Raw genomic sequence first — 26384 nt, 5'->3', positions numbered from 1 at the left:
TGTATAAGCTGGCATGTATAAGTTGTAGTGTGTTCTTTCAGTAAAACTTATTAATACCATTGTTTTAGCTTTGTTCTATTTTAGCTTTTAATCTCATCAAATCTAGCTTTTTCTTGACGATAGTGCTGCATTGGCCTCATTTTCTTTAGTTTCAAAGAAAAGAAAAAAGGGCTACCTATTATTCTTTATTACAATTTCAAATATTGCCACGTGTATTTTTCAAAAACTGAAGAACGAAAAGAAAATTGTTTTTTCTGCCCTTCTAATAATAATTGTTTGCAAAAAGTTTTGCAAACTAATGTGTTTTGCTAAAATATACGCGATTTATTGTGCTTAAAACTACCTAATTTTTCTTTCAACAGTAAAAAAAAACGAAAAAAGAACAGTTAAAAAAATTATATTTTATAACTTCTTTATATTTTTCTATTACATTTTATTTTTCTTCATTTGCTGGTCGTTTTCGCTTAATGACGGTTATGAGGGAATAAGTTACGCCCGTTACGAGTAGACTGATACCCAGAAGAACTTAAAGCAACAGTATTATGATTGTAATCATATAATCATAAAGATAAAGATGATAGTTTCGGTTATCTCATTATAAAGATTCTAAGCAATGCTGCGATATTCTGGCCTATAAGTTTCAGTTAGAATTCTTTGAGCTAGAAGTTGTTTGTCTTCCCTTTACATTTTATGAAGTAAAACGGCGTCTGAATAAGTCTAATACTTATTGATACTTATTAGCCCACCTAGCCGAGTTTTTAGCGCGCTAAACTTGAAATCCTTTGTCTGTGAGGACAGGGGTTCGAGTCCTAGTCTTGCTGGTTACATGGTTTGCAACGGGGGTCAGCCGTGTGACTCTGTAAGCTCAGCCCGAGTCGACTCAGCTCCAAATGAGTACCCGGAGAAATCTAGGGGGAACATAGGAAAAGCTGGCCTGATTTGGCCCCAACCATGCATTGCACTCAGGGCCGAAGGCATTGAATCAGGACATCGGTGCTTCGCAGTTCGCAGACTACAGTATTTTAGCTTGAACATATTCATGTGGTTAAGGACTAAGGGGTGGATGCTGTTATTACAACAATTTTTAAGTGTAAATAAATCATTTCCTTCCGTGCTCATGTTTACAGAGACGGAGAGTCGTGTGCCCTTAGAACAGAGTTTGTTCACAGAACCAGCACCAAAAGGAGCTTTAGGTCTTAATGAAACTTTGTGAGAAGTACAACCCAGCATCCTGGTTGGGTTTTGCAAATGTTCTGCCATATTCTTTACAATGCCATTCTAAGCTCTGTATTTTCCAGCCAAAACGCCAGAGGGAGCCGGATTCTACGCCCGACGAATCATTGAAAAAGCGTACCAGAGAAGAAGAACTGTCTCAAGAGCCAGTCACTCAGACTCCAGAAAGTATTCAGAGAGAGGCAGATCTCCGAAGATCTCTATTAGCAGCACGACGGACTACAGGTTTGGCTGTAACTGTGAAGGAAGGACTCCGATCTGCTGTTGTCCAGCCTTCCTCTTCTGCTATCGAGGAGATAGAAATTAGCAGCGGATCAGGTAGCAGCATGTCATTTTGTTTTCTTGTTTTCTTCTTTCTTTGTTCTTAAACACGTTCTGTTTCTTCGTTTGTTCATAGTGTCAGTGTACTTATCTGTGTGTGTGTTAGGAGTATTTACTATTTAGGCTACAAACTTTAATTTTATGCAGAATCATCTCGGAACCCTGAAAGGTTTTAAGCAGTGTAGCACTTGTATTTTTAGCATTTTTCCTACATTTTTCTTTTTTTATTACAAAATAATTTTAAGGGGATACCCTTAAAAAAGAATCATCGTTTCTCGTCCATCATAAACTTTTTTAGTTCTTTTACCAAACTATTTATAGTTGATTGGGCGGTCTTGCCGTAACTTGTAGAGCTTGGATATAACATCCGAATAAATGACAGAAATTGAAAGCTGATGCAGACTTTCCCAGAAATCTTGAAAAAACTTGTCATGTTTTTTGCCGGAGAAAGATATTTAATATATTCATGTATATACATATATATAAATATATTATATATGAAATATATTAAATATATTTAATATACATAAAATATATTTAATATATTTATATATAGATAAATAGATTAAATATATTCAGATTTAATGAAACTTACATCCTTAGGAAATGTGAATTTTGTTTTTTCGATTACACGGAGCAGCATTCTTTTTAAAGTTTAGGAAAGGGCGGTCTCTGAAAATCTTCGAGCACACCTGTTTGAAAAATGTAAAAAAAAAATCATCTCAAAGGAAGCATCATATGATCGATTTAACAGCTTTAGGAGTTCCCTGTGGTGCTACCCGCTACACCTTGCCGACACTGGGGATGTCTTGTTTATGCTGTAAGTACATTGAATAGACGTGCTTTGCTGAACAATTAGAACAATTGCTGAACAAACTAGCCTTTCGTTAGCCTTTCGTATTGTCGACACGTATAAAATCCCTTATCTGTTTTTACCAGAATTTTAAGCAAATATTATTTGACTTATTTGTCAGCTTTGGTGGTTCCCTGTGGTACTGGGAAAATTTGCTAATGGTCCCTTTGTCTTTGAGAAAGTCAGCCGTCGCCGATCCTCGCAAAATGATGTTTAAGGTATCGATTGGCCTAAAATACAAAAATCTAACAAGACATCAGTTGTTTACGGATACGTGCTAGCAAAAAATTTGATTTCATTGTTTAATTTTACCTACCTTAACTCGATTGGGTCTTCGGTCCTTTTAAAAATAGCCTGACCTTGCTTCCCTTTACTCGCTGTGGTCAGTAACTTTAGATTTGGCCTTTGCGTACTTGCCGCATCATGATGCCACATTTATGTCACTTTTAACTACTACTACTGACAGCTCACTGCAGCACCTGAGACCGGTACAGCTACCCACGCTCCGACTCCATCCCAATCTATCCAAGCCTCCCTCTTTACACCCTCCTGGGAAGTTCCCATTTCCCTTACATCTTTCTTTACGACGTCTTCCTACCCCAACGGTGGGCCGGAAAGAGAAAGCTTTCGCAATCTGTGATCCTTTATCCACAGAACGTTCCCTAGCCATCTCAACCTTTCTCTCATTATAGCCCTAGATAGCGGGATTGAACCGCACTTTTCGCACAGCCTACTGTTTGAAATACGGTCAGTCAGTCGGGTACTCGAAATAGTCTCTACGGAATTTCTCTGGAAAACATCTAGCAAATCTTCCTCCATTTTTCGGAGCGACCACGCTTGAGAACCATACTTAACCACTGTCATCACTGTAGCTTCAAATATTTTAATCTTGGTTCACATCCTATTATTTTTCTTAACCTTTTTCTTTTGTGAAAAAACACCCTGGGCCTCGGCTATTCTTTTTTTAACATCTTCACTGCACCCACCGTTCGTTAATCAGAATCAAGAGCAATTGCTGTGTCGTTTACTAGGCTATAATTTCCTCTCAAGGTCCTGTGTTTTCTGGATTTCATAGTCTGTGACTTTGTGCTTGTTATTTTCTTTTCTTCTTTTTTTTCTTTTTTTTCTTTTTTTGTATAGTCTGTGTTTTCATAGTCTGTATCCATTCTCATTGTTCCAAAATTATCCTGCATAGGATTTCACGTTTCTAGTTTGATTAGTTCGGCTTATTTTTCAGTGCAACCAAAAAAATTGACACCCACCTATTAAGATGAAATCTATCATTATCAGAGTGGCGAACGTGGTTTACCAGTCTCATTTGCGTAACCCCACAGTATCGCTATTTCGGTCGTCTGTTTCAAATATTAACCAACAGTAGCGTGGAATTCAGATTTTCTCGAGAAAGAGTGGTTTTCATTAGCTCTCAGTGACACTTTTACAAAAGGTATAAAATACCACTCTCCATTTCGGTACCTCAGTGGAAAGAGCCTCTGATTAGTTGAAAGCAATGTCATGCACTCCGTTTCATCGAATAAAATGTCATTCTTCGCTACTGTTGGTATAAGTTTGAGACCGGTGGTACGGTTAATGCCCGCTATATGTGTGGATGTGCTTGACACAGCGCAAGCGCAATGGTCCAACATAGTGGTACTGGGGAGAGGGATTTAGTTTTCAAGTTACTGCCATACGGTTGGACCCCATGCGCCATTCTAAATGGTTCGTTCTCCATTTGTTTGTGTAGTCGCTTGTGGAAGACTTTTAAAGGTTCCTTTGGGATAAGATAAGGTTGCATCTTTAAAACGATTATTTCAAACGAAACTGCCGAACTTGTTCATGTCAAAAATTACTAATAAGTAAAACACAAAACTCTAATGCTCCCTACAGTGGATTTCTTTGGGCTAGGCTGGAAATGCATGATTATATTGTTTATTGTGTATGGCATTTTGTTCTGACTCTTTTTTCAGCAGGTAATTAGTGTAGTGGCTTTGTTGTCAAATAGTTGTTTTTTCAAATTTTTTCGTAAATTCTCAGTCACAGAGCCTTCTGAGGGTACACGATGATATATTTGCTATTATTTCTCAAATTTATTGTTAAATTAAAGTGTTAAATTAAAGTAGTTTATCGTCTAGTGTTATCGTTAAATTACCGTAAAATTAAATTAATTATCGTAAAAATGCACACAAATAAGTTGCTCAAGACGATAAACTAAAATGGAGCTATTAACAGTCAAAACGATATAAAAAGGATAGAAAAAGAAATTGAAAACAGAAGAGTGAAAATAATTCAAAATAAAACTTACATCAAAATTTAAAAACAAATCGTCAAGCATTCATATTCAGGAGAAAGCATAATGTGTTTAGGGTACGATTTGAACGCAGCATAGAAATGTAGTTAAAAATAGAAATGAAAAATAAGAAATGAGGATTATCGTCAAATTTATAAAGGTCATTAGTAGATTGTAACAATATTTTGAACACCTTTCTTAGACTGGCGAATAAATAGGGACCTTGGAGGAAGCTATTCGGGGACATCAGGATTCAACAGAGCAATGTATATATGCATTACTCGTCATAATGCCCATCATAAGCCATGTAACTGCATGAGTAAACAAAAAAAGAAGAAAAACACAAGAAGCACAAATCAGCTCTTAAACGCCATGTCTAGAATATCGAAAGGCATTTAGAAACGTACTTTCAAAGTTTTGTCGCTTTTCAAGCATTGCATCTCTTCTGCAAGAGAGCATCTTGGGGACTGGTAACTCACTATCTGATCGGGCTTTGGAGTCGCTTCTAAAATAGAAACAACTCCGACTCCAGACATTTTAAGTATACCGACACCAACTGTGACTCCCTTCAGCAAACATTTTCTAAAACTCTACGGCTCCGACTCCACGGCCCTGGCTATAAAGCATTTCCTAGTATGTTAATACCATCTGGTGTCAAAAGCCGCTAAAATGGCGAAAGCAAAAGCGGAATTGCTAGAACATGATACACAGAAGCTGGGATTAAGGTGACTATTTTGAATGTGTTAGCAACTAGTAGCCCAAAGGCTTTAAAAAAAACGATTGGACACAAGTTTGTCTCAATTGATGGTCCAAGTTATGAGATAAGGGAAAAACATGATGAACACTGCAATTTAACTGCTGCACAGTTAGCAAAAATTTTCCATAAATGTTAGTTCTTTCCTCTTTTAAGGGTTTCGGGTCAGTCTTTTTAGCATGTAAGTGTATGTGTAAACAAATGTGGACTGCTTGAAGATAATACATAGAAGCTGGGATATGGCGACTGTTTTAAATTTCTTAGCTTCTTGCAGCCCATAAGCTTTCCTATTCTCAATTGAAAAAGAAATGAACCCAAACTAGGGTTGCACCCAAGTTTAGTGCTTCAAATTTTGAGATTAGGGAAAAACATCATGAGCCATCCATTTAACAATTGTACAGTTAGCGAAACTTACATGAAAAAGAAGAAGAAGGATACTGGATGCAACAAACGGATATTTCGAGAAAACAACTGCTTTCCTTCTGCAGCAATAATAGAAAAAGTCTAAAAAATTAAATTAACATTTTCTGAGCGATAATGCGAACGAGTAAAAAGACAAAAACAAACAACGTGAACACTTTGTCAATATTGCTGAAGAAGGAAAACAATTGTCTCACATTCTTCTCTTTTGATTTTTGTGATGACAGACTAATGTGGTTTACGAAATTATCTTTAACTTACTAGCCCTTTCATCTTCTAAGGGTTTCATGTCAGTCTTTTTTATAGGTAAGAGGAGGGCAACAAGCCCTCCTCTTAGATGATTTATAGTCTATGCTTTTGGATTGATCAGTGATATAGAGTAAGCTTTTGGGTTTACCTAATTTTCTTCCAGCGCTGATTAGAAAGGTGAGGATGCTAAATTGGGCTGGAGTATTTCAATCATGATGTAATTATAAATATGTAGAGTGGGAGAACTGGACAAGAGACAAATAAATGTATTTAAACATAGTTTGTGACTCTTTTCACTATGTCCTTCCTAATTTGTTATTTTCTGTAATTCAGAGAATGAACCAACTTGGGAGGAAGGAAATGATGAAGTGAGCTATGATGAAGGTGAAGTGACAGAAGTCTCTGAAGACATCGGAGGAGGAGGAGGATGAAGAGGCTTCTGAGGAAGAGCAATCCAATGAGGATTCTGGACTATGTCAGTTAGGTTGTTTAATTCATTGTTTTATTTATATACCAGCAAAAAAGGCTGGGCCTATCAGCTTGCAAAAAGCCCGCTTTGTAGGCTTTTCATTAACTCCCTCCACTCGGCCCTTACACACTTTTTTTTTTTCCTTTGAGCAAAGCCTTCTGCTTATAATCTTGCTGTTCATGGGTTTTTTCTCTAGGAAGCTACCTTGCCCCTCACTGTCGGTCGGTCATAAAGTTACTGATGGCAAGGCCGTATATAGGGGGGGGGGGGTACTTAGTCTGACCCCCCCCCCCTAAAAAAATTGTCTGACTTAAAAAAAACTAGTAGAACTGTATATAAACCGAGTTCTTCCTCCCTCCACTTGGCCCTCGGATGCTTTTTGTTTCCTTTCGGCATTACCTTCTGCATTTAATCTTGCTGTTCATGGCGTTTTTTTTCTTCTCTTGAGAGCTGCCAGCCCATCACTGTTGATCGGTCATAAGGTTAGTTTAGACAAGGCCGTATCCAGGGGGCGTTTTGTGAAGTTTATTCTCCTGAACACAACTTCTTCTCGCTTTTCAAACAAATTGCATCTCTCCCCTTCCTTTCGTTTCTTTCTTACCTATCCCTCTCTGAATATACTTTTCTATGTGTATCCCTTTTTCGCTGTCTTGCTGTCCCTGAAGTTAGGTAGACGTTTATCCTTCGTCAATTACGTATGGAAGATACTTTTTCCTTTTAGGTTTAAAGCCCCTGAGATGCGGACACAGCTTTTACTTCTCCATCCAACTCAGTTTAAAGCTTTTTTTCTCCTCTCCCCCCACCCCCCTTCCAGCGTCGCCTAACATTCGTCTCCCCGCACATCTACTAATAGTTTACGCATTTGTATTTTAATCCCAATTTAATCAGAAACCTTCCGGATATTTGTTATAGCCGATTCCTGCCCGTTCTCTGTCCAATTTCTTCACACTATTCAATCCATATACCTCTGGGATCCTTAATATTGGAGAAGACCTTAATGGTATTTCATCTTCCACTAAGTCTGCTCCATGACAAATTTTAATTGTTGCTATATATCATATTTAACAATAACATATAAAAATGTTAAAGATCAAGAGAGTTTTCAGATCGAAGCTGCTGCGAAAGTGCATTTTGCGCCCTAGTACACGTAATCTTAGGGGGAAGTTATGACCTAATGGTCGGTATCTGGAGTACATGAGAATATCTGATAAGATTGTGTATACAGATAGTGAATTTCAAGTGTTAGTGAGGAATAATCTTTAGAAAATTAGTTTTTCTAACTATTTCCAAGAATGAGGAAACGGGATGTAACGCATTTCAATAAAAAACAAACCTCAAGTATCCCATTTTGCAAATAAGAAACATACAAATAAATGGAAATACGGAAAGACTTTCTGAGTTTAGTTATCTAGGCTGATATATATGGCTTAAAAACTTCACAAAATGCCTTTTTAAATAATCTACTAAAAATAGCCTACTTCAGTCATACGTAGTATGAGTCGTACGTAGTATGATTTAATTCTTTTATGAAATAGTTACCTAATAGCTGTGCTAACCAGATAGTTACAGTTACTAAAAATTTATAGTTATCAAATAGTAAACACTAAATTGCTGGCCAATTTCACAGGCCAAAAATAAGCTTTTACTTTCGCCATCTGCCTACAAAAATATGCTAAAGCTATGTGTAATGCCCCAAATATAAACTCTACCCCTATAACTCTTAACCAATTGCAGATTGAAGTTGTCAATAAATTCAAGTATCTCAGATCGTACATCAACATCAACGGCGGATGTAGCGAAGAAATCCAGTGACGTATTGTATCAGCTTCCGCTGTCGGAAAAGGAAGGAAATCGGCTGGAAAACAAAAATCCGCATTTATGATGCCCTAGTCCGATCGGTCTTACTGTACGGCTGCGAGACGTGGCCCTTAAAAGTCACCGAGGCACACACCCTCAACACTTTTGAACACAGATACCTGAGGAGCATATTGGGGTTACGACTCAGCGAACGAATCCCAAATACGATCATCTGCCAACGTTTTGATCAGAAGTACGACATCACAACTACCATTCGATGCTGCCGCGTGTCCCGGTTCGGCCTTGTTTGCCGAAGACCGACCGAGGCTTTTATAAATCAAAACCTACGCTGAAACCAGCACCTGATTGGAGGAAACGACATGGAGGACAACCCAAAATTTGGCCCAACACCGTCAAATCTGACCTCGAGCCGATTGGCTGATTCCGGAGACATGGTCGCAGATGGGACCCTTCATGGCTCGAAATTATAGCCCCATTAACGCAAGGCCGTAACCTGTGGAATTCAACAGTCTTCCAAATCATGTCGCCAGGGAGACCTACATAGCTTGTGTTCTGATCCAAGCACAAGTAAGCAAGTAAGTATAAACCTCGTAAGTCTCATTCCAGGTTAGTCAAAGGCCTCCAACTTTTCGTCATGCCCTCTATAAAGATCTAAGTTGCTGGTAATTGTAAGTCAAATTATTGTAGTACAATTGTGTTACTTTGTTTTCTCCTTCTTCTTCTTCTTGTCTTTGTCAAAGATATGCCAAAATGACCAGCAAAAGTTAGATTTTAAAAATTTTCTAAAAGTGAGAAAAAAGAATAACGTTTAGTTTAGAAAAAAAGCAGACGCTTCTGCGTGTTTGAAGAGCCACATAACAAAAAGGAAAACGGACTGAACAAGAAAAAAAAAGAGGTTTTGCTTTCTTACAACTACTGGTTAAATTGTGGTGTAATTTTATTGGTTTACAACTGTGTTTTTTTTTGTAAGTCAATTGCATTATTACTTAAGTTTTAAAGAAATAAACAACCACACTTTATTAGTTCTCCTCTGTGGAATTGAGGCAATAAAAAGAACAAAAAGTTGAAATTCAACCTCATTGGTCCTTCTGATTGAAATTTTAGGCCAGTAAACAAAGCAAACTTAGGTCACAGGATTTTTTCTTTTAGAAGTCGTCTCTTTTTCTATAGATTGAACTATGTTAGAGAGCTTGTTGTGTTTGAAAATGGCTGCTAAGATATTCTGTTTATCACAAAATGGTGATACAGCGCCTTTCGATGTATTCCAGCCGTAGCGTGAATGATTAATTCCAACCAAATCCTGTCCAATCACTTAAAACCAAATAGAGTTAATAATTATGTAATAACTATATTCATTTTATATTTATACATATTTTATTATATAAATGTGTGTAGATAATTATATTACATGTACAATAAGTCTTTTTTTCCAGCTAATGAAAATGAAGCCACTGTCGGTGAGGAAATGATGGCAATAAATGAGCAACGGGGTGAGCTTGAGCATCCAGAATCCAGTCTTGCTGAACAGCCGTCAAGAAGTGAGATTGGTGATGAAAATGGTGAAGTTCCGCTATCAAAAGCCTCGAGTCCAAAGAAGCAAAGGAGTGGAGATAGCAGCAACGAAATGGGCACCTCAACTCAGGTATGGCTCCTAAATCATCCCTTAATAATTAGTTGATTGTTATTTAATCATTAGTTTGTGTGCCTACCTTCCTCCCTACCTTTAACTTTTTTTAGGGGGGGGGGAGAGATCCATAATATCGGAGAACACAGTAGTGGTAGGATCGTTCCCTGTTACAAATTGTGTAAGCATTCCTATGAAACAAACAAGATTTCGGGTTATTTTAAGCTGTTTTCCATTTCTTTTTTTTCTATTTCTTATTTTTCTGTTTTTGTTTTCCGTCATTTTTGTTTGTCTGTTCTGTTTGTTTTTTTCTGTTCTGGCTATTGTGATCCCTTTTTTATAAAAATAAAGGCGTTTTCGATCATAATTTTTTTTTTTTAAACTGATGATGATGATATTTTTTTTATCCTTTGCATCTTTTGAAAAAGATGATGACATCCAAGACGTTACTTTGACTCAAGTGTTTTTCCTACATAACCAGGGTTTGGACTTTAAGCTAAGTTAAGCGTTTTTTTTGCGAAACTGGAAAGAAAAAATGATGATTTCTTTTGAAAAAGAAAGTGGAATTAGAATTATAGTTTGCAGATTGGCAGAAAAGCAACCAAAGGCATTGCTTTTCCGTGTTGCTGAAAATTAAATGGTAGAGACAGATCACCAAAGAAAAATGTGCTATTTTGCTTATTTGCAGAAAAGGCCAAATTGAGTTTTTTTTTTTTTTTTTTTTTTTTTTTTTTTTTTTTTTTTTTTTTGTCACCCAAGTAATACGAAGCTTGTAGAGATGCAGATATGCTGAAACAAGTGTATATTCTGTTTATTGTAGATGAAAGTAAAAAAAAGAAAAGATGCTGCTTTTCCCACATTACTGAAGAAGAAACAGTAGGATAGTAGGACAGATGATCCCAGAAATATTTCATTTTTGCTTATTTGCAGAAAAGGCCAAATAGAGACTGGATTTTTTTTCTTTTTTTCACCCAAGCATTATGATGCATACTCCCTAGCAACCATCTGTTTCCCTTCATCTGTACAAAAGTGCCATTAAACTTTCTTTCGTTATTTCCGTAGAAAGTCGCATTAAACCATATTTCTTGTACAGATTTTTATTTGATATACAGTTAGACAATGCCTTTTGAAGTGCCTGCTTTTTGGAATCATACTCAACCACTCTCCTTACCTTAGTTTCCAATATTCAAATCTTTATTGTTGCACTATTTTTATTTTTTTAATTAATTCCCTTGATTAACTCATATTCTTGCAGTAACTTGACGTCTAGTAATTACTTTAATGCTTGTGATTATTGGCACTTTCTTTGTAATAATTTTTTTGCAAAACAGTTGATGTGTTCATTAAGTAAACCTGCATTAAGACTTCTTGGCTTACTTATTGCCACTGGGCACTCCCTTATTGGATGGGATTGAATCAGGCGCTTTTAATTTTGGTTTCTGGTTCCTAATCACTAACCCAAAAGCCAAGTTGGCTGAAGCTGGAATCCGTGTTTGGCCTTTAAGATTTTGGACTTGGAAGTCATAGTTGTGTGCTCAAATCTTATCTTTAACATTACAAAAAAATTTAATTATTCAGTGCTTCAAAATATTCTTAAGATTTAAATATGATCTTGGCCCCTAAAATATTCAGGGCTGGAGTCAGAGTGATTCTTTTGAAAACTGGGGTAGCTGGGGTACTGAAGGTGCCTTCAAAATGCTTTAATTCCAGTTTATCCGTATATCATAAAGCACAAATTCTTTTCTTAGCCATTTTTCTTCTCAATAGCTTAGATTCTAGGCTTATACTGAATTTCGTTAGTTTAAATGTGAAATTAAGACCGACATAATGATTGTAGTGACAATTCTTTCTCTAGGATATGGGGTCATTTTCTCTCAGAGTTAAGATACATCCACAGCATGCATATTATGAATATCCAAATAATATACCTTGTAACAGCGTAGTGGATAAAGCCCCGCCTGGAAAATTTGGGGATGAGGTTCAACCCCAGCTGTTGCAAGGAACCAATTATCCAAAAATCGTCCAATAATTTTTTTTTTATTTTTGTCACTTGGTGGAAGATGGCATCACAAAATCTGGACTTAAAAATGAAACTCTGGTGAAAGTAACTGTGTTTAATTTAACACTAATTGTATAGAAATTCTCTCTCTAAAAGCTGAACCAAATCGGTACCTGAAAGAAAGTACCTCCGCTAACTTTTTTTTTAAGAAATGGACAACGGAGGAATTAAAATGAACTTTATACGTTGAAGTGTATTTTAAAGTTTATCAAAAATGTTTTGGTTGTTTAGTGTGTTTGTTTTAGCTGTTATTTTTTAATTTTGTTTATTGGCCCAGCTTATAGGATTTGAAGTCCCGGGAAAAAGTAAAACGACTGGAAATAAAGAAAACAAAGCCCTAGCCAGAATCTAATGAGTGAATTTTCTGAAAAATTAAAAGATTCAAGGAATTTTTCAGAAGTAGTAATCAGGCGGAGTCATGTTCATAATTTACAGATTCCACGGCCATGGTAGATTTAATTGAAATGTAAAAAATATTAATACAAGTTTCTTGCTTTTACTATGCGGGAAAAAAGCAACTATCTATTAAAGTACCAAAGACAGTGAACTTAAATCAAATTTTTTGAATTGGTTGAGTTGAAACTTACAGAACCATAGGTTCAAAAAAAAAGAAAAAGATAGAGATCCTCCTGAGCCACTGCTGGCGCATAGGGCGTCGAATTGACGTTGTAGTGGCTGGATCGTTTTTCACAGTGACGAGTAGCAAGCTTGTTGCCCAACCTTGCCGTAGCGGGGATTGAACCCCTGGTTATATATGGCCTGGGGTTCGATATGGTTCTGATCGAATAGAACCATGTGTATCTTCAGAAAATTAGAAAAAATTGGGAATTTTATTTTTTAATTAAGAATACCTCCGTATGCGCTCATAGTTTTTGGTCATAGCGGGCGGCAAATTAAAAAAAAAAAAAAAAAAAAAAAAAAAAAAAAAAAGTCGTTGGTGAAAAATCAACAAAAAGTAAACAAACGAAAAACATTTCACAAAACTGCTTAAAGTTTAGATCCCCTATGAAGATTTAGTTGTCTTAGGGTATCAGCAAATTGTTAATATTTGAATTTTTGTGGGCAAAAAGCATTGTCAAATTCAAGTAATTAATATTATTTATTTATTTTAACGGTTCATCATGTCAACACGACACAAATAGCGTACTGCCCCAAAATATTCGTGATTTTGAAGAAACTAAAAGAAAAAAGGCCATAATATTTATATTTTGATATCCTTGGTAGTTTAGGCATTTCATTGATATATTTCAACTATTTCGTGCGGGAAAAAGCAGGAGGGGGGCTAAAATATTGCTATTTGGAGTTTCAAACGTTGCCTAAAAACTTCTAATTTTTATATAAAAGTTTAATGGAAAAACATCAATTACACATGAAGGGCTGTAAAATATCATTAAGAACCTCACTTCTGAGTTCAGCACCTACAGTCGGGTGTTGGAGTTGGAGTCGGGTTATTACCTTCAATACTTTATGTTTTGATGACATTTCCACCCCCACCCCCCTTTTGTAGCTTGTCCAATTACCATAATAAGTAAATAGTTATACTGTTTATTTTCAAATGATCTGTTTTATTGAGGTTATCTTTTTTCTCAAAGGTCGCTGCTCGTCCTTTCATGTTTGGTGTTTCACCCGCCATGGAGGGACAGACATCCGGAACTCGTGACTTTGAGGCCACGGATGCTGGTCAACTTGAAGAAGGGGAAGGCTTGGAAGTTTTATTTGAGGAAGTGGCTGAGGTATCAACGTCTGGTCAAGAAGCATCAGCCGGGGATGGGACAGAGATGGTTGATTCCCCAGCTAGCGGTAATGCCCTTATTAGTCCTCTTCTTCTTTAAGACCTTTTTTCTTTAGGGCTCTAAAACAATGATAAACTATTTTGCATCACTAAGGAGAACTGAAGGGGAACTTGAAAAGCGCTCAAAAATGTTCGACAAGAGTCAGTCGAAAACCGGGATGAGTATAGCTGGTTGTTCCGCCAGTAAGGGGTAAGACCCTTTTTAGCCCCCCTTCTTTAATGCTTTTTGTTTTTTCTCTGGGGGTGCTCTAAAATTTAGGCTAGCTATTCTGCCTTACCGAAGAAGAGATGTTTAAAGTCCTCATAATGATTAAATAAAGGTTTGATGCCCTCAGGTTGTATGCTTGGAGCCCATTAAGATGCAACGAATTGTTTTCCAAGTGGATTTCAAGACTCGTCCCATCAGAGATGTTCTAGGGTGTGGGGGGGGGGGTCGATGGAAAACGTGTGTTTATGTTGTGGACGAAATATTTATTTACATTAATTTTGACGAATATATGGCTCTCGGACAGATCTTGTGAATAATCAGTTAGAAAAAAAATCACAAAAATTCACCAGATTGTTGCATGAATCTGGCTTAGGGAGGGTAAATAGTGTCAAAAATTTTGAGGTTTGTCTGTATTGTTATGAGTCTTAGGTATCATTATGATATGTTTCATCACATTCTTATAGGTACTAATCAATTGCACGGTGTGTATTAGATTCTTTTTATGCTATACCAACAACTTCACTTACTTGTGCTTGTCTCAGGACGCAAGCTCTTCAGCCCTGGTGCTATGACCTGAATGACGATTGAGCGCCATGCTGCTCGGTCTTCAGTGTGTGGTGTATTGATCACCAACAAATATTTATCCCATCTTTGCCCGTGGTGTTAAAAGCCCTCAAATGGTTCCAGGTCTTTCTTGACTGTATTAAGCCAGAATTAATGTAAAGAATATTATTAAATTTAACACTTATAAATGTTCTATACATGAGGGACCTGTCGCTGAAAATGGGGTTGGTCAGAAATTAGATTAAGGAAATTGAGTTTTCAAATGAAAATATAAAGCGATGTTAAGACTTAAAGAACACGAAATCATCCTAATTGTGAGGGAGGTGCCCCTTCACTAAACCAGCCATACCCTATAGTTTTCACGTATTACAGAAGCATTTATCAAACTTTAGTTCAAATAGTGGGGAGCTCGAGGAGTGGCCGCCTCCTCATATGTATCGATAGCCGAAATGATTGAGAAAAGCCTCAATGAATGTTTGGACTCCAATGGCTACGGAAATATTGCTTGGTAGTTCTTGAACTCGGTTATTTTTTTTTTTTTTTTTTTTGTTTTTTTGTAGAAAGGGATGATTCTAATCTTTGGATCTTTTCTTCTTCTGGAAACTTTTCCATCTTCTGAAAGTACCTCTTGCTGCCGTATTTTGTTTAACAGCATTTATGGGTTATTAGTAAAAATCCTTAAACTGGTCTTGTACATTTGTTTCCCGTAATAAAATTAGTTTTGGGGCTTTAGTACTTATAATTTTTTCCTATTGTTGCCAGTATTACATCCTCGTTTGGGCGTCCCTCTATAACCTCTCTCTATAGACCTTTATGAACCACTGGGAATGGCTGTGCAATCGTAGAGATGGCAGATGGCCAAATTACAATGGGATTTTGCCTCTGTGTAGTAAGAATTGTAAATGACAGTGATTTGTTTGGCTACCCCGTACCCCCTAGGTTTTTGAAAAATATATTTTTTCGGTATTTTCATTAAAAACTGAAAAAAAAACAAGATTACCTTTCTCCCCCTTCTACATTTTTGTGGATTAACTCACCTGTTTCAACACTACATAAATTTTGAAATTAATCTACTATTTGTCAATATACTTGCGAGAGAGTTTGATCTACAAATAAAAAAGTATTTCATTTTGTAACTATTCCTAATATTTTTTTAAAGTGATGATTCCGTTTATTATGATAATACCCAGTTAGCGTTTAATAGAGACTGAGCTCTACTATCTCGTCCCTGTGAACTCTTTAAGAAGCCGGTGGAGTTTCCTGCTAGAAAATCTCGCCACCACTCAAAGTAGACGCGCTAGAGAAAGGGTTGGGATTTCGTCAATCCCAACTACGCCACATTGGCGCTAAGGAAAAGACATCTCTTTCACCTTGTTTTCACCCGAGGTTCCGGGCAGAACCTCGAGACAAAATTATGTCCATTTTGTTTTCTACCCCCAAGTCTCGTAATTTTATGTCTATTGATTGCTTCTGTTGCTATTATGTATCCGCTTTATGTAATTAAGTTTGTATCATCGTGATCTGTTTTAGTGGTTCTACGAAATATGGTTCAATTTAGTAAAGTTCGGAAAATCCTAAGAGATGGTTTGCGGAAATGAATTATTTATTTTTTTATCCCATTTCCGTTGTCGTTGATTTAGATATTTTTGACGTGACTCCCTTATTGCCCTGGCTTTTGCAAAATGATTATTTATCCATATATCTGGCGGTGTTGCTTTAAATCAGGTTGTCAGATTTTCTTTTCTTCTTATTCTTTGTACCATGCCGATCTGAATGTTCTAAGATGATCTTGCAACCCCTTTAGGATATGTCATATGATATCCCGAAAACGTTTTACTATATGTATATGTTCTAAAGTTATCCCCTAAAATTGTTTCTAGCGTTACCATATCTGTCTTCCATTTACAAGAGTGAATCATCGCGTTAAATATTTTATTGTATATACTGTTTTTCTTTTTATAGTATACATTTTTACGATTTTTCTGCCTTAATCCGAAATTACTTTTTTCCGTTTCGGATCTCGTTGATTATTAATATCATGTAATAAATAACTTTTCGTTATGTTAAATATTCTTTGTTCCAGGTAATGACGGTACAGCTATGGCCCAGTCTTCAAGTTTGCAAGCAAGGTCGGTACGTGGAAGTCAAGGTACATACTTGTTTTTAAAAACAAATTTTGGGGTTCTGGGTTTTAGGGAATAGCAGGCTCCGCAATATGATGGGCCTATTCTTAGCAGCAATAGTGAGGGTATAATAGATGCGTCAATGGGGGGGGGGGGAGTCCAGACAACATTAAGGTGAGATTTATAAAGAAATTTAGACCCTATATTTTTTTATCCCCATCCCCACACACTTTCTAGATTTAGAAAATAAATTTTGAAGTAATTTCATAGAGAAATTGTCCAACAAAATTTGCTTTCCCGCTAGATTTAAAATGTATTTGCCCCCTCCCCTGAATTTTCGTGAATTGACGCTTGGTTTGTGTTTGGACCTGTTCAGTGGATTGTACAGCACGGACTAGGTCTAGTTCAGGGATAAGGGCATATGCTTGGTACATACTATGGGTTTTCCGACCCATAAGTTATTTGATTTCCAGTAATAATAATTATTATATAAATAGGGTTTTTTTTAGGGAAAAAAATATTTAGATATTCCTGTTTGGAGGTGACCTCGCCTCCCCCCCAAGAATACGAAATGCACAAAAAAAACTCGCCAAATAGAAACAATTTCAAATTTATCGTCTATTTGTACTTGTAAGCCTGTTTTTGTCCCGCGTGCTGTGTTTCTTTGCAAAAAAGGTAAATAAATGAAATCAAAGACAAATTTTTGATTTTTAAGATCGTTTATTCAAAAATGCCGAATAGAATGAAAAATAGAAATGAGGGGCTGCTCGTTCTCCTGCCTGTCTATTTTTCCAATGGTTTCCAATTCCAATACACACAACCCCTTTTTTCAATATACGCATAATAAATATACGTAACACGGTATCACCCTACGCAACACATTATAATGCTAGTTGTCGAAAGAAAATAAGAACTGACAAAGTATTAAAAAGTTCAGACGAGAAACAGGGGTGGGGGGGGGGGATAAAAGTTAGAAACGAATGAACATCTTGTTGGCTTTATGCAACAATATGTAATTAAATTACTTACTGTTGAAAGAAGGAATTTTTACTAATTTTATCACGTTAATTTTTTATATTTTTATATTTCTTTTTATCATTATATTCTACTAGCCTAGACACGTCTAATGTTAGTCTAAAACGTTGTTTCTCTACTAACAGTGTTTATTTCTCTACCACTACTATACTTTGTTCTCCGTTTTTTTTTTTTGAATTGGCTTAAAGAGTTAAAATTTTTTGATTTTGTCGGTTTAATTAGCTGAAATTGTATATTTTAGTTAGTTTTTACATTCCGTTATATAACTGCCAGCAGCTATTATATACAAGAGCGTGTCCAGGATTTTTGTTCAAGGGAGGGGGGGGGGCGTTTAAAAAAATCTAGAAAAACGCATCAAAAATTGTTTACGTGTATTTTTGTAATGTTTTTACGAGTCAGACAAACATTTTGAGGGAGATTTCAAACCCCATACTCCCCCCTTTCCCGCTCCTAGATATGGCCTTGATAAGATGGTGCAGGTACCATAAGGTAAATAGCGAGGAATTATTTTAAAACAGTAACATGAAAGACAATTCACTCTCTTGAAATAAATATTCGGTTCTTGTTATTTGTACTATGGAATTGCAGTTTGGTTAAATTGTGTTAAAATTCCCATTGTTTATTTATAATAATTAGATAGATAAGTTTTATTTTCTAACAATTAGAGTGCACTAATTATGTGTTAAATATTCAAATGCTTGTTTAAAATAATTTATTGGATAGGCTTTATTTTCTAATAAAAAAAAAGTGCGTTAAATGTGTGTTAAATATTCACATGTATGTTTAGAATAATTTTATAAATGGGCTTTATTTTTTTAATTAAGTGCGTTAATTGTGTGTCAATTATTCAACTATTTATTTTATAATAATTTAATGAGTAAAGTTAATTTTGTAATAAATATAGCATAATTAGTAGTATACGGACATTATTTGTTTCTTTAAATGTGTTGATAACGGAACTTAGTATTTGAATATACCGGACTTGAATCACAGGTTGGTCAAGCTGGCGTCGGTTAAGAGTCCGAAAATACTTTAATAGGCTATATTCAGTACGCTGCTCAGCAGTTTAATAGTAACATCATATCCAAATTCAAATAAATTGTTGTATATTAGAGTTATATCAATGAGGGAATTGGAATATTACAGACCAATTTTGTATTATTTGAGTTTTGAACTAATTTAGGAAGGTAAATTTTAAGTTAAAGATTTAATTTATGTCTTAATTTCCACTACAGCACTATTTCCCAGTTTAAGAGGAGGGGATCCTGAATCCAAGGGATCTTTTTAAGAATCAAAATTTATTGTGGGTAACCCCCCCCCCTCCCATCGTAATGTTTTGCTATGCTCCCCCCCCCTTAACCCCCAAAGATATCTGGTGAAAAATTTGAGAATTTATTTTGTTTCGGAATAGTCATAGGGTCCAACAAATATGCTTCTGGGGATAATATTCCTCTCAAATGCCGGGCCCCTCCAAACTGCATTCCTGGGCACATGGTTAAAGGTCTGCTAAGCACCTATATAATATCAACTATATTAGGCAGCCATTAGGCGATAGATACCCACTTGGCTAACTCTGTCTCCATTTTCTGTTTTTCTACCCATCTTCACTATGCCAAAAATGCGGTTTTAAAAGTTTCATAATTTGCCTGTTCATGTTTTGATGCAAAAATGTTTTGACTGTTCACGTTTTGATGCTAAAACGTTTTGATGAACGTTTTGCCTGTTCGTGTTTTTTCATATAAGCAAACATGTTGCTAAATATTGTTCTAGTTTTTTTTTTTTTTTTTTTTTTTTTTTCGAAAAATTGTTGAAGTTACGTTTAATGAAAAGTATATGTGTTTAAAAGCGAAGTTGGATAAATGCTAATAATAATAAACCGTAAATTGGAAGTTTTTATTCTAATTTCGTTTTCCAGGATATACTCGTGGTGGTTCAACTTTGCGTCGTCTGCCCCAGCGTCAGCAGATTTCATCGCAGCAGCAATTCAGTGCTTCTGGGGGCCGAGCTCGGAGGTCCAGAGGAAGCTTCAAATAAGGACTAAACATTATAGTGGATGCTAATTTACTTCTAATTTTTTTCTTCTTTTTTTGTATGAATAAAAAGTTTGTATACAAATAAAATGACTTTGATTATATAATAAGTGTAGGTGACCTTTATTATAATTTGGGAGTTAGGTACATAAATATAAAAAAGCTTGACATCTTTTTGGTGTCATTATCTGGGTCTTTTAGAAGTTAGACCACTGTTTTTTTTAGTTTTATCGATAGAAAACTTTAATGGCACTACTTTAAATAGTAACTAACTTGTAAAAATAAAGCTTAAAATGTGACATAGGATATACCAAAATAAATCTATATTTAAATGAAATAAATTTATGTCAAATATGAAAGTAAGCTTAAAATTTAAGGTTGAAATAAAATGACAAAACTGTCTTGCTATTGAATGCTTTTTTTGAAGCCAATACGACTAAATCTGTATTAAAATACCGTCAAAAGTCTTTCCATAAATCTCCTAAATTCTTTTCATTGCGAGACTCGTTTCGTTCTCCGTCTTTATTACTTAAAGATGGGCAATAAAAAACATACATTCATTCATTGTGGTCAAAGGCGGACTAGGCCGGGGGGCAATTGTCCCCTTGGTCAGTCGGTTTTGGGTCCCTTCCGGCTGGTCCTTTATTTATTTTTCTAGGTACAAAAGTGCAGTCGACATAATGTTCAACAAAAATTCCGCTAGACGATTTTTCGGTTGTGTTATTATAGGCCTACGTACAGATTCAGCGTAGATACATAGTAGCGACTTGACTTCCTGTCAATTGTCTCTTGACTTCAGAGGTTGGATTTTTGTGTGTCACTGTGTGCCCGATTCCGTTACAAGCTAGTAAGAGAAACAGTATGTACTGGAGCACAGTATAAGTAATATACAGTAGCGAAATGTTTTTCCAAACATGGCGCACATTTCTTAGCGCGTAATTGGGCAAGTTGACGGACCGTCAGAGCAATACGTCAGCAGAAGTATATACGACAGAGCTATAGTTTCGGTTGCTACTTGGTTTTCCATTGGGAACATTTGCCATTGCGCGTGCGCAAAGACGAGGTCATGAAGCTTGTGTGGTTTTAGACCTGTGTCAAAAATTTTCCATGGAGAGTATAAAACTTTTCGCTTCTGTATATTACCTTTACTGTGATACTGGAGCGTCAAGGTGTCTGTTGGGAAGTATTAAATGATCATTTTTTCTCGTTTTCCTAAGTAAAAGGATTTTAGCTTAGAAAAAGCGTAACATTTTGGCTATTGCATTCACCAATTTTAAACTTGTGAGAGATGGACGATGTGACTGATGGAAAAGTTAACGGAGGTGCGGAAAAACTGAGACTGAAGCGAAGAAAGGGATTTTCCTAGGTTGGAAAAGACCCAAAAGAGAGAAAGTTATGATTTATACGGAGAACTAGGTCAGTAAAACTTTTGCCGTTTTTTTCAACTTGTGGGCTAGAATTCGAAGTTTTTTTCTAAGCTGGTTTTGGATTCTAAGTATTGTTCACATGACCGTCACTGTTGATTACTTATGGGCAGATCTTGATGTCAAAAAGTTTCTCAGTCTAGTGAGGCTGCGTCCGTTATACCATTTCTATTGGCACGATTATTGATCGAATTAGGTACTTAGGCGACCACAGGTCAGACAGAGCCCCACGCATTCGAGGTCCGTTGAGTCGACTCTATGAGTTATTGTTACCTCGGTTTAATTTTTGTGTTTTTATAGCGTTTTTTTTTTCATTCTCGGGAGATTATGCTTGGTCAAACGACGCCTAAAAAGGCAGTTTTTTTTTCTTCGGCCATTTTTTCAAGTTTCGCTTTCATAAACCAAAGGTCAATGATCGGATCAGTTTCACAGTCCTTGATTGTGGAAAAATCCTATTCGATCATTGACCCTTGATAAAACCTGGTTTTTGTTGGTGGATGGTCGAAAAGTCAATATGAACCGAAATTCAGCGTCCTGGCTTCAATGCCTGCGACATTTTACAACTCTTAAGAACTTCACCCTACATTGGCTACTTGTGTACCCGAGTGTTCTTATGCTTATATTCCATTTTTTAGAGCCATATCGAAGAAGCACACGACATCAACCAAGTTTTAACAGAGGGTGAGCCAACGTCGTCAAATACTGTGACGCCTTCCGGACCAGTGGAGCTAGTTGCAGAGGAATGTACAGCCTATCCTAACAACTAGAAGTGGTGACTCGGGCGCGAAGCTAGCTGAGGGTGAACAACCTTTGCCAGTAAGCGTGTCTATTTCCTACTCTTTACCGCCGAATTTGACACTAGCTCAGAATTTAAATTTAATGAGGTCACATCCGTTCCAGCCGACATTACCTCAAATAGAAAAGTCTAGCTTTGGCTTGGCTTCAATTTACTACCAGAAACGTACCACTGGTTCCATTTCACGATCCTGAGTCACTCTCAAAACTAGAGAAATGACAGTAAAATCAATTCTTTGCAGCATATGCATTTCGTTTTCCGACGGGAAGTCGCAGTTTGTTTCTGGGTTCACCAATCTTAGGCTTGCCCATGAGAAAATCCAGGCACATGAAAAGTTGAAATGTCATATCGCTGCGGCTCAAGCATACGCTCAAGCTGAAAACCGCCGAAACATTAGATGGTATATAAACACATTTCGAATGCTGAATCACGTTTTTGAGGTCGTAGAGCTGATGGAGAGACAAGGATTACCTTTTAGAGCATACGGCGACCAGGAGAGGCTTGAGCCTCTAACAAAGCCGGGAATAGGCCACAGAAACTTTCTTGAGGTTATACTTTTGCTCTCGAAATATGACGTCCCTCTTAAGGAACATCAGGAAAAAGCAATAGGGGATAGTAGAAAAAGAAAATCGAGCATGGTATGAGCGGAAAATCCGGAGTCGCAGCAAAGGGTCGTGACTCACTCGTCACTTTTTATTCTAAGACGACGGTCCAGAAAGTGATAAGGATCATTTTGAAACACATGTGGAAAGCTATAGTGACCGAAATCGGTGAAACAAAAGTACAACATCCAAATGGACACGACTCAGGATGCTGGGGTTGCGGACCAGGCTTCAATCGTGTTAAGATATGTGAAAGATGAAGAAATTCACGGACGGCTCTTTACTGCCGTACCTGTCCAAGAATCCAGTGGCAAGGGTATGAACGAATTTATACAAACCAAGATCGCAGAGCATGGACTTAAGTACGAAAAGGTAGCTGGGGAATTGTTTTACAGTGCTTCTAACATAGGGGTAAATTTAACGGACTTCGTTCTGACATTAAAACTGTGTTCCAGATTTGGTTTATATCTGCTGCTACAATCACATTCTAAACCTTTGCGTCGTTGACTGTTACACTGCAAAAGAGGCGAGGAATCTTTTCGGCACCATGAACGGATTTTCATGTTTCTGTGCTGAGTCGCACAAACGATTGGGCCTGTGGCGACAACAAGTAGAGAACACAAAAGAAGTACAGTTGAAGTTGAAAAGAACACAAAAGAGTTGAAGTTGAAAAGTTTACAGAAAATCGGTAAAACTCGTTGGTTGAAAAAAAGAGAAGTCCTTGTTTGGATGTTTTTCGGTGACGATTGCCTGTACTTATATGCAGTGGACGTTTTTTCTTCTGTGGAAAACAGCAGTTCTTTTAACTAAAAAATTTCATCTGAAGCTGACTCAATGCTAAGTAAGTTTACGGAGTACAAAGCAATCCTAACCATTCACTTGTTTCTTAATGTGTTTTAGGTCATTGGCCCTATTTAAAAGTATCTCCCAGACAAAATATTGGACATTTTGACGTCCTGGAACATGGTTGATAAAGCAAGAAAGGATTTAGAGAGCATTTTCGTCAAAAGCGTCAAGGAAAACTCCTCCAATTTCGTGTCAAAGATCCAAGATCTTCTAGACACCACTTCATTGGACCTTGAAATTTGCTTAGAACTACCAGCTTGTTACGGTACCTAGAAAATGTGTTTGCCAGGAGAAACGGCAAAAGATTCTCGATCTGAAGATTTGGAACAGCGATTTCAAGTCGCAATGTTCAGGTTAGTAATTGACCAAACAACAACCAGCCTGAAAGAAAGATTTTCAGACTTTAAACAGCTTATGTCCGACATATATTTCTTGCAGCCCACCATGTTCAGCCTTTTGCGTCGAGGTGAAATCAACAACCGTCGGCCCTTCGAAACGTTGCAAAGATGGTGAAGGTTTCAGACGAACTGAGGTCAGAGCTGAAAAGCTGCCTCAGTTTACGACGAAATTTTTTAACACGGGTCGTAAAAATAGCCGGGATAGGCCTGGTACAGAATATGAGGATGGACTTGAACTTGGAGCTGAATGTGGAGGGGCTGATGTGCGAGATTCAATTTCCTGTACTTCGTGCAACAACTGCACAATCTGTGGGTACCGGCTGCTATTATGGCTTAATCTGTGTTCATCAGCTTATACTTCAGTTTTTCTGGCCTATAAATACCTGCTGACGCTTCCGTTTTCTCAAGTCAGCTGCGAAAGATCCTTCAGCAAACTGAAGCTCATTAAGAAAAGATTAAGATCTACAATATCAGATTATCTCTTGGAAGTATTCATGTTGATGTTATGTGAGCGGGAGATGCTTGATTCAGTGCAGTTTGAAGATGTTTTAGAAGACGTTTAACATCGCTTTTATCACTGCAGTAATATTTTCCTCTTTTAGGCCAGTTATTTTGTCTTGTATCTGATCAAAATATATTTTGTGTTCTGATGGAAAGTTGAAAAACGCATAGTGGTGTTAAACATCCTTTTGAAAAGGACAAATACCGTGAATGTTCTTTGGCACAGATTTCCATGATGCAAGACGAAAGCTGAAGTTTTTTTTACAGCTGAAAATAGGATGCCGCTTTTCCTTTGTGTGGAAACCTGAGCAACACCGAGCCCAACCGAGCATCAGGGAGATCTGGCACAAAACATGATTAGCGGTATCTGTCTTCTTCCTACTGTAAGCCTACTTCTTAGCGGGTAGTACAATTTGCCTGGCGGCGCAAATTTTGGCACGAATGACGTGGAGCGCAGATTCCACTCTTTGTTCAAGGCCCTTTCTGATTAAACACGAAACAAACAAAAGAAATTTCTTCTATTTAAGGAGGGCCACAGGTAGGGCCACCTAACCCAAATGCCCTCTTAGATTTTCGCTCCCAGTCTGCCTCTAATTGTGGTAATGAACCGCAATTAAAAACCAATGTTTTGTTATATTATAATTGGTAATACTACAGAGTTAGTTAGGTTTGAATTTCTTCTACAAGAACTAGCAAGCTGCCGCAAGGTCGCAGAGAGTCGTTCACGGTTTATTTAAAGACTATTACCTCATATAAATTCGTCTTCATAACTCCTTCGTAAAGTACCACACAGCCATATGGCATTTTTTGGTGCCACTTCTGCAGTGCAAAAGCTGAGAAGCATAACAAGGGCACTATTGTAATCTCCATGGTTGAACATTCTTAACTGTAGGTTCACAATTCCCCTTCTTGTATATTCCATATTTTTTTTTTTTATAATTTAGTTTCTTATGCGCAAATCCTTAAAGATAGCAATAATGGCATAATTCTTGTTCCTGATTTAACAGGCAAGTTTTTGGCACCTACCTGGCATGTGAAATTCAGACGTTACTTCAGAATTTTTTCTAACAGTACGTTCCTGACATTCAAGATAATGACATATCCCTCGCATTCCTTTTTACGCGAAAATGTTGCAAAAACCCTGTGCGAAAATTTAAGGGATGTCAGAAGTAAACTCATATTTAATGCCCTAAAAAAAATCCGCAGAACCTGCCCTGCAGATGAAAGATTAACAAAGGTCGTCCTTTTTGTCCAACCATCTAAGACAAACGAGAAGCAAGTCGTCCCCGAATAAGGTGGGAGATTTTAAGGAAGGATTTATCTTTCATAGTGATTTATTAGTAGTAGTAGTAGTATAGATACGTTTCCCTATAAAGGGCCCCAAACTAAAGAAGTTAATATGCTTTTTTAGGGCATTGAGTACAGGTTTTACGCGTGAGATCCCTTAAAACGCACCAATATTATAAATACAAATGTTTTAATACAAATTTATTGATACTATTGAACAATCTAATTTCAAACATAGATGATATTCTTCAGTGAAAAATACATCAAAATATAAATGAGATCAACATTTAAGTAAAACAAAAAAACAAATCATCTCATATATCACAGGTTCAAAACAATAAAATTTGAAGACTAGCGAAAGCATTTTGTTCTCTCTTATGATTTAACAATAATTATTTAATGCATGTATAAAAATATTTATTGTTTAAAATTTTAATTATACATTAATAGCTATATAATTATACTTAATTTCAATATATATATATATATATATATATATATATATATATATATATATATATATATATATATATATATATATATATATATATATATATATATTATACATACATATGATATAATATGATTTAATATATTATATATAATAATAAATAATTTAGTTATATATGCATTTAAATTATCTAATTATGAAGAAACACTTATTTAACAATAAATGTTTATTGAAAAATAATCT

General features: G+C 36.4%; 2 protein-coding genes across 2 annotated transcripts in view; both read left to right on the top strand.

Annotated features, from left to right (window-relative positions):
• The window catches only part of LOC148954306 (nucleoprotein TPR-like), a 101232-nt gene extending 94687 nt beyond the window's left edge, over window positions 1–6545 (top strand). The window contains exons 22-23 of the mRNA XM_089086235.1: window positions 1299–1551; window positions 6448–6545. Coding sequence (XP_088942361.1) covers window positions 1299–1551; window positions 6448–6545 — 351 coding nt within the window. The remainder of the gene's footprint in view (window positions 1–1298; window positions 1552–6447) is intronic.
• On the top strand, window positions 6450–19919 carry LOC148954305 (uncharacterized). The gene is made up of 5 exons (XM_089086210.1): window positions 6450–6589; window positions 9835–10043; window positions 13677–13884; window positions 16732–16797; window positions 19722–19919. The coding sequence occupies exons 2-5, from the start codon at window positions 9867–9869 to the stop codon at window positions 19838–19840; spliced, it is 570 nt and encodes a 189-aa protein (XP_088942336.1). The 5' UTR covers window positions 6450–6589; window positions 9835–9866; the 3' UTR covers window positions 19841–19919.
• Window positions 19920–26384: the final 6465 nt, after the last annotated feature.

Source organism: Artemia sp. Qi Xiang Cuo, chromosome 3, assembly GCF_049724085.1.
Source record: "Artemia sp. Qi Xiang Cuo chromosome 3, ASM4972408v1, whole genome shotgun sequence".
NCBI classification, from domain to species: domain Eukaryota; kingdom Metazoa; phylum Arthropoda; class Branchiopoda; order Anostraca; family Artemiidae; genus Artemia; species Artemia sp. Qi Xiang Cuo.
This window is presented reverse-complemented; position numbering and strand designations above follow the sequence as displayed.

Coding starts and splice junctions, on each gene's coding strand:
- LOC148954305 (XM_089086210.1), top strand. CDS start 9,867: ATGATGGCAATAAATGAGCAACGGGGTGAGCTTGAGCATCCAGAATCC. Junction 10,044..13,676: donor AAATGGGCACCTCAACTCAG/GTATGGCTCCTA, acceptor TTTTTCTCAAAG/GTCGCTGCTCGTCCTTTCAT. Junction 13,885..16,731: donor GGTTGATTCCCCAGCTAGCG/GTAATGCCCTTA, acceptor TCTTTGTTCCAG/GTAATGACGGTACAGCTATG.